The sequence below is a fragment of the Heloderma suspectum genome, chromosome 17 (assembly GCF_057233095.1).
Source record: "Heloderma suspectum isolate Gila_16-S chromosome 17, 16-S_ref, whole genome shotgun sequence".
NCBI lineage: Eukaryota > Metazoa > Chordata > Lepidosauria > Squamata > Helodermatidae > Heloderma > Heloderma suspectum.
The window spans coordinates 7,291,172-7,305,372 of record NC_139474.1 but is presented as its reverse complement, the minus strand read 5'-3'; the positions used below and the strand labels follow the sequence as shown (position 1 = coordinate 7,305,372).

The following is a 14,201-nucleotide window of genomic DNA, read 5'->3' as shown; positions in this document are numbered from 1 at the left end:
GCTCCAAACTTCCCTTCCTGCTTGCAGCAGTCTTGGATTTCAGAGCAAGAGCATAAAGTTCCCAAAAGACCGTAATCCCTGTAGTTATACTCAGCATACTTACAGGCATTTGAGCCAGCCACCTTCTTAAGAAGGAGTGTACTTCGGGCCAATGGTGAAGTAAGATCTATTTCTGATGTGTGTGTTTTAAATATCCCATCAGAAATTTACCTAGAGGATGTTTCCACCTTCCAAATGGCTCTGGTTTTCCACTGCAAAGAGGCCAGCCAGTTCAGACTTATAGAATAGTAGGGTTGGAAGGGGCCTACAAGGCCATCGAGTCCAACATCGAGTCCAACTTGTTGGGCTATTGCAAAAAAATAAAATAAAATGCTGGCTGGGCAATGCTGGGAATTATAGGCCTTTTCTCCGTCTAAACATGCATGAGATCGTGCCCTAATTGTTTTTTTCCTCTCCCCTCCCCGTTCTGTTTTCCTCGTGCTGTGCCTTGTTAGCTCTGCGGGGCAGGGACCGTCTTGTTTTGCTGATTATAAGTTGCTTCCTTTTGGGGGAGCGGCATACAAACACTTCCCAGAAATGAAAAATAAATGAAGCACACGACCATGTCCCGAGGACCGCATCTCAGAGCAAAGGCGGCCCGAAACTGCGGATCTCTTTCCTCGCTGCTTTCTGCGAGCAGCCCGGAGAAAGTCCGGAAAAGAAACAGAAGCCGAGGCTGCCCTGGGCGTATTGTAACGCGGCCGCTCTCCCGCCGCTCCCCATTCATGCAGAGCGGCCTCGGCCACGCCCCCTCTGGGCCCGCGCGCCCATTCACAACCAGGCGCCACGGCTCCGCCCCCTCTTCCTCCCCCGGCGCTGCTTTCCTTTCGTAGCCGAGGCGAAAGGCAGGCGCAGGGGGCGGCGCCGTAAATGCCCGAGCTGCCGCGCGCGCGCTTTCGCGTCCTCCCTCTCGCGGCGGCGGGAAAGGGAAGCCCGCGATGGGGTCGCCGGCTTTGGAGGCCGTCCTGGCCGTGTTCAAGGTCTTCGGGCTGGGCTTCGCCAAGGAGGAGGACGAGGCCGCGATCGCCGACAAACGTGCGTGCGCCGCGGAGGGAAAAGGGAATATATACGGGGAGGGGGCTCCAATCCGCCTGGAGTGGGGGGCGGCAATTAGGGAGGGCCGGAGGCTTTTGTCTATGGGAAGGAGCGAGGATGGGGGGGGGGGGAAGGGTTTGCAGGAAGCATGCAGGAAGCATGCAGGAAGCCGATGCTTGCTGGGGGTGATGGGAATTGTAGTCCCGACACATCCGGAGGGCGCCAGGTTGGGGAAGGCTGGTGCGAAATAATATTATTTGGAAGATTTATTGTTCTCTTTCGGAATAGTTCATCAGCTCAGTGATCTTTGCAGCCATTCTGGCCAGCCAGGATCCTTACAGACCCAGGCTTGTGGCCGTCCAGATGTTTTGGCCTACAGCTCCCATGATCCCTCAGTATTGGCTCTGCTGGCTAGGGCTGATGGGAGGGGTAGGCCAAAACATCTGGAGCGCTGCAAATCGCCTACCGTGGGACAGATGTGAGGGGCTGAGGAGAAGGGAGGGATTTAAACAGAGGTGCCTTAAGCTCAGCCTCTCTGATCCACCTTAGTTTGCTTTTAGACAAAAGGCAGAGCATAAATATTGTGGTTAGCAGCGGCCAACCAGCTGCCCATGGGAAACTGACAAGCAGGACTCAAGAGCAACAGCACCCCGCCACCCATGTTCTCAAGCAACTGGTGTACACAGGCTCACAGCCTCTGAAACTCAGGGTACCATATAGCCATAAGGACTAGCAGCCATTGATAGCCTTCTCCTTGGGTATTTGACTTGCATTTAGCCCACCAGACTTTTAAAAAAACGCATGTTACATTAATTTGACATGCTGCTGCAAGGAGGTCAAATCAGTCCATCCTAAAGGAAATCAACCCTGAGTGCTCATTGGAAGGACAGATAATGAAGCTGAAGCTCCAATATTTTGGCCACCTAATGCGAAGAGAAAACTCTCTGGAAAAGACCCTGATGCTGGGAAAGACTGAAGGCAAAAGGAGAAGGGGACAGCAGAGGATGAGATGGCTAGATAGCATCACCGATGCAATGAATATGAACTTGAGCACGCTCTGGGAGAGAGCGCAGGACAGGAAGGCCTGGCGTGCTATGGTCCATGGGGTCACGAAGAGTCGGACACGACTGAACGACTGAACAACAACAACAATTAATGTCTCTGGGGAGGGTGGGGAATCAAATAACCCAAAGTAGTGTTGAACTAAAATATTTGATCCGGGGAAAAGTTCAGTGTGATTATAAAATGTTACTTGCAAACGAACATGTAAAGCTTTACCTGCCAATTACTTTTATTGAGCTAAATTATTGACATAAATTCTTAATTATTAAGTAAATTATTAAGTAAATTCTTACATTATTAACTACACTATTTTTATTTTTTTATTTAATAGATTTTTATTGCCATACATGTTTTCAGAACTCTCAATAGCATACATTTCCCTTGATTTATTTAGATTTTTTAAGAGAGAGAGAAATGAATGCTCTGAAAGCTTTGGTCATATTAATTTTAGGCTGCCTGAAGAGCTCTGTGCATGAATGTATGGTGCTTCTGAGGATAGCCAGCTGAAAAAGCAAAGTTAATTAGAATTTTGATTTTAGGTTTGACTAGTACTGTGTCTGTTCCAGTTGCCCAATTTGACTGGTATGGTGCATGCATCCATGAAGTTCTTTATTTATGTTGATTTTATTTACAACACGTATATACTGCTGCACATCTAGATAGATTCTGGAATTAAGTTACTCATTAGTTTGATGAAATAATGCATTTCTAAAAGTGGAAAACCAAATTTGGAAAAATACAGATTTCTGCAGAAAAGAATATGGCAGCAGGGGTGTAGAGTGGATGGAATATTTCCCATCCCATATTGCTGCAGGGGGATGCAGTCAGACAAAACTGCCATCGCAGTGGAGGGGATAATATTGCACAGGGCGAAGCTATTGCTGTAGGGACATCTCTGAGGAAGTGGCGAAGTCCGTCTCTATTGCCAGTGTATAAGAGACGTGTGCTCTGTTTTTCTCCCATAGTGGCTGAATTTTGCACCTTGTACAGAAAGACAGGGACGGAACTGGGAGATGAACTAGTGGCTTTTGCAGCACAGAAAGAAACTATTCAGCTTACGTCCGACTCCCTGCACGTCTTCCAACATGAAGTAAGGTGTTTCGACTCCCCGACGTATTTGGATCTGTAGCGCGTAGAGTGTTACAAGAAAATCAGAGGGTGTGTTACACCGAAACCCTTGCTCCATCTAGCCGAGTATCATCTGGAAAGGCTGGGGACTGAACCGAGAATCTTCTGCATGCAACACGGGTGCTTTACTGCTGAGCCATGGCCCTTCCCCTAAAAATTAAAAGCAAGGTTCCAGTCCTCATGGTTTCACTGAAGGACTGATTTAAACAGGGACGTAGGAAGGTGCATTATGCCAAGGACTAAACCTGGTAGCTTCTGCATGCAAAAGATGTGCTCTGCTACTGAGCTATAGCCCTTTCCCTTCCTGGACAAGGCAGATCCGGGTTCAAATCTCTGTTTAGCCATGAATCTCACTGCGTGAACTTGGGCCCATCAGCCTAATCAACTTCAGAGGGTTGTGAGGATAACTTTGGGTGAGGGACGCGTCCTGTGTGTGCCACTTTGGAGGGGGGGGCATAAAAATATAGCGCTAAAGAATTTTTAGTCTTTATTTATTGTTTCCCAGGAGCGGGTGATGTTGACAGAAGAAAGCCTCTCTAGTCTGGATTCAGCATGGAGTGTTGTATTAATGCACTTTTAGGCTGGATTTGGATGTTATTAAAGGAGCTGTAGTGTTGGTGGGGTGGGATGGCCTTTTTGTACACCTCTCTCATGTCTCCCCTCACTCGCCTTTTCCCCAAGCTAAACAATCCCAGCTGTTGTAACCACCTCTCATAATGGAGATGCTCCAGCCCCTTGATCAGTTTAGTTTCCCTTTTCTGGAGCTCTACAATATCTTTTTTAAGATATGGTGACCAGAAGGTCCCGCTTTCTAAGTCTGTATGATTTCCCCAGCATTACGTTTGTGTGTGTGTGTGCGTGCGTAGAAATGGAGATGTTTCACGCACATCTGCAGTACGAAATTTGCAAGCGGGTACCTGCCCAGATATTAAGATTAGGAGGTACCACGTAACCCTCATGACCTCCAAGGATAGCCTCCCCCCCCCCCTCTAAACTCCTCACAGAAAGGGTGCCTGCTTTGTTGGGAGCAATGCGTGGCATCCATTGGCAGCAGGAGAGTGACCAACAGATGGAGCTCCAGGCAGGAGAGTGACCAATGGACGCAGCAGTGCAGAAACGGCGTCGCAGCAGGGGAGTGATCAACAGGTGCAGAGTGACCAACGGACCCAGCAGTGCAGAAACGGTGTCATGGTAGAAGGAGATGCTGACGTTCCCGGGGTGGGGTGAGTGTTTTTTGACAGCTCCTACTCTTCTTTCAGGTGCTCAATAAGCGAGTGGCGAAAGCTCCGAAGAAGAAGGAGACGCGTCGTCCTGGGTTCCAAGACGTCAACACCCTTCAAGGACTGTATCCTCTTTTAAAGTTGTGCACGGCACGAGTATCAGGGTGCCGCAGCAAATTTTCCTGATGGTAGAACTACCGTGGGACGAGCTGCACCATTAAACGCAAGCATATTTTCTTCTTTTTTCTAGAAAAGTTAGAATTTTGCATGGTAAAAAATCCCAAAAATCTAGCCCAAACAAAGCAGGGTAGAACTGGAGCGGTTAATTTTTCAAAGGCCAGCTCGCATTGTTGTGTTTATGGCCATAATACAGCCTTCCCCAGCCTGGTCCCCTCCAGATATTTTGACTACAACTCCCACTGGCCCCAGCCATTGTAGACAATGGTCAGGGATGATGGGAGTTGTAGTCTGAAACATCTGGCCAGTATCAAGTTTGGGAAAGGCTGCTATAATCTTTCCTGGGGCTTCTTTTGAACCCATGTTAGGTCTTGGAATGCGTTTTCGGTGCTCTGCCATGGAATACGCATCGTGACATTCAAGAAGGGAAGGCCTCTAAGCATGTGCAAAGTGCATTTGGATAAAAATGGAGAGGAGGAGGAGGATTATGCAAGCCTCCTTGAATTCCTTGGAGGCAAAAAGAGGGGCGGTATAAATGTCATAATAAAGAAATAATATTTTTTTTTAATGGCCTCACCAGTGAGCTTTGTGCGACAGGGATCATGGGATGGTGGAGTTGGAACGGACCTTGGAGATCGTGTAGTTCAACCGCCTAATCAGTGTGGACTCTGCACTGCAAGGTGCAGCCGCGGTGTTGGGAGTTGTAGTTCAAGAGGGACCCAGGTTGGGGAAGCCTGGTTTAAAAGGATGTGCGAACAAGCAAGGAAACGAAACTGTGCCAGATCTTGGGCTCTGGACCCAACCGTACTGGGGACCGGGGAGTGAGGCTCGAGGCAACTGATTTGCTCCAGGCTGCAAATGGATTCACAGCAGAGCCTGGCCCAACCCATATTTTTCATGCGAGTCTGACTGTAACAGCCTTCCTTGGCACAGCATCTTCCGGATGCATCGGGACTCCAATTCCCACGCTGGCCACGCGTGACGGAAGTTGTAGCTGACCACGTCTGGAGGCTGGAGAAGCCTGTCCCAGCCGCTGAGCCAGTTGCACTGTGCGGATCTTTGATTTTAAATGTTGTTATTCTTTCTTTGAGTCTTAACACTCTGCAGTCTTCACATTGGCGAAGATGACGAGGACCTTCTCGATACCTACGCATCGCCATCGAAAGTAAGCAGCCCAGAGTTCTGACAGTTTGCCTTTGGTCGAAAGCTGCTCTGGCAGGAACGGAACGAAGGCCCTTTATTCAGAACCACAAGGACTGGAATCTTCGGGCAGCATCCAGCGATGTCATTCCACCAGCTCAAATAGCGCTGGCGGAGCCCTGCTGAATCTTCCTGTGGCGGGAGCGGTTGCCCGATGTGCGCAAGTGGAATGCAGGACCGCATGCGCAACCCCGCGTGCACAAACGTTACTCCAGTTGGACTCTTCCCTTGTGCGTAGTTCGGGACCTAGTTTCCACTAGCGCAAGGTCATTTGCGCCAACGGAATGGCACAGCTGGATACTGCCCTTCCCTTCTATTTTAGGGGAAGGACTATAGCTCAGCGGTGGAGTACACACTTTGCTTGCAAAAGGTCCCCAGTTCGATCCTCCGCATCGCTAGGGAAGTCTCAGTATAATGGTCCGGCTTAAGAACATGAGGGGAGCCCTGCTGGATCAGACCAAAGTCCAACATTTTGTTCACACAGGAGCCGACCCAGGTGTCTCTGGGAAGCCCACAAGCAGGCCATAGGGGCAGGAGCACTTTCTGGCTGCTGTCCCACAGCAACTGGTATTTAGAGCTAGACTACCCCTGAACCTGGAGGTTCTATTCCTAATTACCGTGGCTCAGAAGAACTGGGATCTGAATTTCTTTTTAGGGGCAAGGACCAGAGCAGAGCGACAAGCACCTGCTTTGCTGGCAGGTAAGGCTGGGAGAGGTCTGAGATTCTGAGCTAGACGGGCTACTGGTCTGAGTGTAACGCTTTGCCGGCTCGCAGCGCTCCCCGCTGAGCCAGGCTGAGCCGCTCCCTCTTGGATTGTGTCTTGCAGGGCTCTCAGAAGCGGGCGATGACCACGCCGGAGAACCCGCGCTCCAAGCGGACCCTTTCCACCCGCAGCCCCTGTTTGGCGGTCTCCCCAAACAGCTTTTCGCCCAGGTACACTTTGGCCTGATCATTTGACACACCCTTTCCTCCAACCTAATACCCTCCAGGTGTGTTGGACTACAACTCCCATCTTCCCCTGCCTGGTGGATGGTGGGAGTTGTACCCACCCCCCGAAAGACTCCAGGGATGGGGAAGCCTAATCTGACAGGTGGCCGGCTTCTTTCTTTGATCCGCCTGTGTTGCTTTCCCGAGAAATTTGCAAGCTGCTGCTGATTCCGCAAGGGCTAAGTCCCAGCACCAATTCTCTCAACTGCCTCGCCGTGCGTCGCAAGCGAAGGCTGGGCATTTTCTCACGCGGTCCAGCATGTCACGGAGCGAGTATCTTTTTAATATTTTTTAACTTATTTTTATTATAAAATTTCAACACAGAAGACTGGGGGGGAAAAGAAAAAATGTGGCCACTTTTGTTTCATGTCTGTTGGATGCCACAACATCTCTTTAATAAAGGATTGACTAAATTGGCGAATTGTTGGAGGTATAACACGGCGAATGCATCTTTTAAATGTATGTTTTGCCCATTAGTTGCCGCTGTTTGGGAGGAGGTCATTATATGGATAAACTTTGTATTGGAACAGTCCTGAATACTTACTGATGTACACACTGTTTTACATTAGCTACCTACTTTCTGGAAGTGAACGTGTGGTCAGCGTTAAAATGTGGCTAAAATTACTTTCACTGGTAGAATGTTTTTCATCTTATGTGGAAGTAAAGGCATATCTGCACCATGGGCATAAACTGATTTACAGTCATTCCCTCTCCTGCAAAAATCTCTGAGAACTGTATTTCCTTTCCTTTTTTGAGGGCTGGGGTAGCAGACACTAAGAGGAATTCTCAGTAACTTCATCCAACTAAATTTCCCAGGATTCTTGGGGAGGAAGCCATGACAGTTAAACCCAGATCAAGCTCATTTCCGTTTGAAGTGTCACTGGCTCATTTCAGATACTGCACCAAACCATGGTTAGAACGTTCAAACATACAGCATGAAAACTGTGGTTCAGAGCTTCTTGGCTTTTGTTTGCCATCTTCTTAGGGCTCCGGGTACAGTGGCCTTTGAAGGCAGAACCAAGCCACAACTAGGGTTTGTCAGTTCAGACATAAGAACATAAGAAGAGCTGCGCTGGATCAGACCAAGGGTCCATCTAGTCCAGCATTCCGTTCAGACAGCGGCTAACCAGCTGCCCTCGGGAAATCCACAAGGAAGAAAGGAACGCAGCAGCACCCTCCCACCCATGTTCCCCAGAAACTGGTGTACACAAGCAGATTGCCTCTGATACGGAACCATGGTTGGCACAAACCCTGGTTGGCAAAACCCACCTCAAACCATGGCTCATTATTCTGTCATACCTCTCAATAGCAATACCGTGGTGTATCAGTTTAGACAACTTATACAGCGCAATATTATCCGTATCTACTCAGATGGAAGCCCCATTGAGTTCAATGGGACTTGCTTCCAGGTAAGTGTGCATAGGATCACAGCCTGAACTGTAGTTTGGCATCATGTCAGACTTGAGCCATTGTCAGAAGGCGTTTTCCCCTTCTATTTTTGTTGCCTTCCCATTTGCATACCAGAAGGTGTAGTTTGAGTTACCAATTTTATTTTCTGTTGATCTGTCATAAGCAGTAGAATTGTAATTGAGACTGTCTTGAGTTTTCCTGATTTTTTAAAAATGACCTTTCTCCCCTCCAGTGCCACCCCTTCACAGAAGTACAGTTCTCGGAGCAACCGTGGGGAGGTTGTTACCTCCTTTGGCTCGGTCCAGGGAATCTCCTGGAGTGGGAGCACTGGCTCAGCAACCACCGTGAACCTCTTCCGCGCCGCCAAAGATTCTCTCACCAAGCCGTACACGTTTATGTTCCATGAGCTGATGGAGAACCGGGAAGGTAATTTAAAAAGGAATGCCAGCAACCCCATCTATCCAGTGTTAGTCCTACTTAGAGTAGGCCCACTGAAATGAATGGGGCTTGAGTTTGACTAACATTGGGTACAACCCTGTGTGTATATGTAAAAACCTTCTGTAATAATAAAAGAGGAGATGTGTCTGTCACCACCATATTACCAAGACCCTGAACCTAGACACCTATAACATGGCATGCGTACTCAGGGGACCCAAGGGGTGTGCATCTTGGAGTTATGGTTTTTTTAAATGCATTAATTAATTTTAATTAATTTTAATGTGTCCATGAGGTTGAAGCCTGCAATAACATCTTCAGCAACTAGGTGGCAGACTAACATAACCTGGGCATAGCTTTGCAATCCATACAGTTTGAAGCCAGGGGAGATTAGTAGGCCGAGAGACAGAGTTATACCCTTACTCTCTGCCGTGGGGCAGCTCCTGACCCTGGGGGAATGGAGTGGACAGACCCCTCCCTCCGAGGGTTATAGGAGTGCTCTGTGGCAGGTGCCTAGGGGTGCCCGCAGGCATGACTTCATCTTGAAAGGGCTGGGAGCATGCTGTCCAATTCTGCCAGCTGTGGAACTTCGTTTGAAAGCTTTGCTGTAGCAAACAAAGGCTATTCGAATCCGTGCAAAGCCAGATCTGTTTGCGCGCACGTGTAGAAAGATCTGTCTTTCCATCTATCTGTCTTTTTGTAAAAGCTGGGTACAATACTATAGAAAATGTTCTTGTGTGCATCTCTACTCATTTAATGGAGGACTTTCTGCTGGATTGTGCCTTCTGTGTAAGAACATAAGAGATATGCTGGATCAGACCAAGGGTCCATCCAGTCCAGCATTCTGTTCACACAGTGGCCAACTCATTGCCCATAGGAAACCCACAAGCAGGACAGGAGTGCAACAGCGCTCTCACACCCATGTTCCCCGGCAACTGGTACACATAGGCAGACTGCCTCTGATACTGGAGGTGGCATATAGCCATCAGGACTAGTAGCCATTGATAGCCTTCTCCTCCATGAATTTGTCCAACCCCCTTTTAAAGCCACCCAAACTGGTGGCCATCACTACATTCTGTGGTAGCGAATTCCATAGTTTAACTATGGGCTGTGTGGAGAAGCCCTTCCTTTTCTCTGTCCTCGATCTCCCACCATTCAGCTTCATGGAAGGACCCCATTGGGTTCTAGTGTTTTGAAAGAGGGAGAGAAATGTCTCCCTATCCACCTTCTCCACACCGTGCTGGTCTTCTGTTCAAATTTCTGAAAGGAAGGGGCACTGACCCAAAACTTGACTGCAGGACTTGGGACCTGGAAGTTTTCCCCACCCTACAATCCTTCAAGGGGAGTGGGGGAGTGACCTGTAAATCCTTGGTGGTTAAGGAAAGGCAGTCTGTAAAAGCTCCGAGGAAATCTGGGGTTTTTTTAGCTCATGCATTTTTCCAAGGCTGAGCCCAGACCCTGAAAAAAGTCCCCTTATTCCCAGGTAAAACTGAGTCATCCAAAAAGTTCCTGTGAGGGCTGGTGTATGTAGGAGAGGCTTAAATGCAAAACCCCTTTTGCTCACATCCTTACAGCCTTTGATAATTTTCTGGTTTGGTTTTTTTAAAGCAAGCTTTGAAAAAGGATTTACAGGGATCACTTGGTCTTATTTTTTCTTCTTCTTGCTCTCCCTCCATCTTTCCTCCATGATAAACTTGATTTCCAACTCCCTTCCACCCGACCACTTGCTTGTTTTTTTAAATAAGTGCTCTCCTGTAAGATCGAAGAACTAGGAGAAGCCCTGAAGGAACACTACAAAATAGAAGAATTTTCTTCTTTGATCGTCCCTGCTCAGGTAAGCTCTGTGTCTAAGATTTGCTGGGTGCTACGGCTTAATTCTTGACATCGGGGGGGGGGGTGTTAAGGGGCTTAGGGACCTGCCCCTTAATTCCATGTGTGTGGTTATGTGATGGGGGTGACAGTTTCGTAGATAATTGGGGTCCATTAGTTGAACTTTCCAGATTGAATTTCTTTATGCCTACTTCCCATTTATGTTTTGAAATGGGTGGGGAACTGTTCTTGGGTGGGGGGTTGGATGACCCACCCACCCACCCAGCCCTCCATGGGCCCAAGATGTGGCCATAATTCTTGACTTTATTTGGCCCACAGAGGGCTGGGTGAGGGATCATCCGGCTGGGGAAAAGCCCATGTGAAGCGAAGTTGCGTCAACCAAGGTGTGGAGTGGAAGAATTCCCACTACCCTCACTTGTTACGCCGTGGGCTGGATGGGTTAGCCTCGTGGGCCAAAAACGGCCCACGGGCTGGAGTTTCACCACCCCTGTTTTAAAACCAGGGTGGGCAGAAGGTAGATCTGTATCTCCTGGCAGATCTCTGGGTAATTTGCAGCAGATCAGCAAGGATTTTTGACTCCCAATTGCGGAATGACAGCAGCAACGAAATCGCTGCCCCGCAATTGCGCTGCTGAAATGAAGAAAGGCAACCGGGAGTGGACTTGCTGTGGAAGGACTGTGATCTCTGTTCAGTTCTGGTACTCCAAAGAATTTCCCAGTAGCAACGTATGGCTGTGAGAGCTGGACTATAAGGAAGGCTGAGCGCCGAAGAATTGATGCTTTCGAACTGTGGTGCTGGAGAAGACTCTTACGAGTCCCCTGGACTGCAAGGAGGTCCAGTCAGTCCATCCTAAAGGAAATCAACCCTGAGTGCTCATTGGAAGGACAGATACTGAAGCTGAAGCTCAAATATTTTGGCCACCTAATGCGAAGAGAAAACTCCCTGGAAAAGACCCTGATGCTGGGAAAGACTGAAGGCAACAGGAGAAGGGGACGGCAGAGGATGAGATGGCTAGATAGCATCACCGATGCAATGAATATGGACTTGAGCACGCTCCGGGAGAGAGCAGAGGACAGGAAGGCCTGGCGTGCTATGGTCCGTGGGGTCACGAAGAGTCAGACACGACTGACCGACTGAACAACAACTCCAAAGAAATTCCTGGTTTCAGAATTCCTTAATTCTGTCTCTGTTACCAGGCTCTGCTTGGTACATCGTGGAGTTCTGGTATGAAAAAAAACAGACTCCCCTGGACTGACGTCTGGCCCACCCCTATTTTAACCAGTAAGGAGGCTGATGGGCATCCTATGCAGACTGGGAGGAGTGCGGAGGCAGTCTTCACCTCCCGCTCTGTATTAGTGCTGGATGGGCTTTTTCGCCCATCCAGCTGGGGCTCTGCAGAGCAGGAGGGAAAGAGGCTGTGAAGGCCAGACGATTCTTCATAAGCTGGCCTCCCTAGTTCCCTCCCCTCCCACAGAACTGCCCCCTTTCCCCCCATTCCGAGGTCGCCTTTGCAACCTTGGAGAGGCAGCCAGTGCAGGGAGGTCTGACTCCCCAGTGCGACATTGGAGTGGTGTCTCCAACCCCAGATCCAGGAATCCGAACTATTCTATGCCCCCCACCCACCCCGACGCTGGCTAGGGGCCATAGGATTGCGCTCTAATTTGAGGAACAGCATTTTTATTTCCTTTATGATATAAAGTCTCTTATGAAACCAGTAGTTAAATATTCATTCATTCATTCATTCATTCATTCATTCATTCACTGATTATATTTCTATACCGCCCCATAGCCAAAGCTCTCTGGTCGGATCACAAAAATTTAAAACCATTAAAAATACATTATATAAAGTATAAAAACCATTCACATAATGACATAAAACCAATGTCACACACAACATATACCGAAAACAATTTAAAACAATCAGCCAGAGACAATCGAGAGACTCATTCTACGCCGCCAAATGGTGGAGAGAAGAGGGCAGTTTTAACTTGGCGCCGAAAAGATATCCTTCTAGTTATATGGAGATAAATCACCATGTGTACTTTGCTTTATGTATCTTGGCTGTGTTGTCATTTCTTTTTTTCTTCTCCCTTGCCCTTATTATTTTATTTATTTATTTAAAAAGTATTTTTGTCCCACTCCTCAGCCCCCGCAAAAGGTTCCCAGAGCACCTTACAATCAATTGGTAAAACAAGGCGCAGTCCCTGCCCTGCAGGCTTACAGTCTAAAAAGGCACAGCACGCAAGGAAAACAGGATGGGGAAGGAAGAGGAAAAACAAGATACGGTTCTGGATGCACCTCTGTTTAAGTAGTTCATGATTTCTTTAATTATTTAGGGTGCAATCTTGTGCACGTTTAGACAGAGAAAAAGGCCTACAACTCCCAGCATTCCCAGCTGGCTAGGGAATGCTGGGAGTTGTAGGACTTTTTTCTGTCTAAACGTGCACAGGATTGCACGCTTAATGTTATAATATTAAAATCAATTCTCCACCACCGAAGAAAAGAACTGCACACAGTATCCTCAAAAAAATGTCCCTCTGTGTTGTGTCTTGTAATGATGATGGAAAGGAGCCGGTGACCGTTCTGGGCCAAATTGGCTGTGATTCCAATGGGAAACTGAACGCCAAATCGGTCATCCTAGAAGGGGACCAAGAACACTCTTCCGGAGGCCTGGTTCCTGTGGACTTGTCAGAACTTCCAGAGTACTCCCTCTTTCCTGGACAGGTGAGGCATTTAGGGATAGGCAGATTTTTTTTGGGGGGAGGCACTGTGTGAGCCATGTGGTGTAGTGGTTAGAGTGTTGAATTGGGAGACCCGGGTTCGAGTCCCCGCTCGCCCATGAAGCTCATTGGGTGACTTTGGGCCAGGCACGGACTCTCACCCTAGCCTACCTCACAGGAGAGGAGGAGGACCATATAAGCTGCCTTGGGCTCCTTGCAAGAGGGAAAAAGGCGGGATATGTTCTGCCTTCGCTACACCCCCATCCCCCAGGCAGAGGAATCTCTGGCTGCCACTGTTGAGCTGTCCTGATCTTCCCTCTGCGTTTGAGACAGGGCAGGCTAGGACTTTATATATGGCAAGTTCTGCTCATGAGTTTTGGTTTGCCCCAGAGGGGACGAAGTTCCATCACGTCCTGTCCCAAGTAGGATGGGGCCCAGTGGAGGCTGGTGGATCCGATTGTGGTGGGGCTGTGACTCCCTTCTGGGTTTCCTTCAGAACCAGCCAGAACTTTAAAGAAGCTATCCAAGGTGCCGAACCCCATCCCTGAAATAGGATTGGCATTTTGGATAGCTTCTTTAGGGTTCTGCCTGGTTCTGACTGCGCCCTGCTGATGGAGACCCTCTTCCTTCTCGTTAGAGGTGCTGGAGGAGGGCAAACCCCATTCCGACAGGTTCCCAGGACATGTAGGACCCCAGGTGTCCTCCCCGCCCCACAGCCCTCTCCAACACCGGAAGGGGCATGAGGCAAACTGAGGGGATGCAATACGGATGATAAACACATATACCAACGCAGAGCGATCCTGGAGCCAAATTTGGCCCTCAGGGGTTGCCCAAATGGCCACACCTCCTCATTTTGGGTGCTTTCCCATTTTTTTTGCACACACACCCCTCCCCCATCTTGAGCAGTCGAAATGCTGTCTCCTAAGGCTCCAGTACTAGCAGGAAGACCTCCGAGCA

At 48.7% G+C, this 14,201-nt stretch overlaps 1 protein-coding gene across 6 annotated transcripts in view; it reads left to right on the top strand.

Annotated features, from left to right (window-relative positions):
- The first annotated feature begins 868 nt into the window (after nt 1–868).
- Nucleotides 869–14,201, top strand: part of POLA2 (DNA polymerase alpha 2, accessory subunit) — a 37,589-nt gene continuing 24,256 nt past the window's right edge. For 2 of the 6 annotated variants that reach the window (XM_084824193.1, XM_084824197.1), the window contains exons 1-8: nt 869–1,074; nt 3,102–3,226; nt 4,524–4,609; nt 5,769–5,826; nt 6,689–6,795; nt 8,492–8,685; nt 10,440–10,528; nt 13,093–13,248. In XM_084824193.1, coding sequence (XP_084680319.1) covers nt 978–1,074; nt 3,102–3,226; nt 4,524–4,609; nt 5,769–5,826; nt 6,689–6,795; nt 8,492–8,685; nt 10,440–10,528; nt 13,093–13,248 — 912 coding nt within the window. In that variant the 5' untranslated portion in view covers nt 869–977. Of the gene's footprint in view, nt 1,075–3,101; nt 3,227–4,523; nt 4,610–5,768; nt 5,827–6,516; nt 6,562–6,688; nt 6,796–8,491; nt 8,686–10,439; nt 10,529–13,092; nt 13,249–14,201 lie in introns of all 6 variants that reach the window. The other 4 variants (XM_084824195.1, XM_084824198.1, XM_084824192.1 and 1 more) reach the window with 3 other exon arrangements.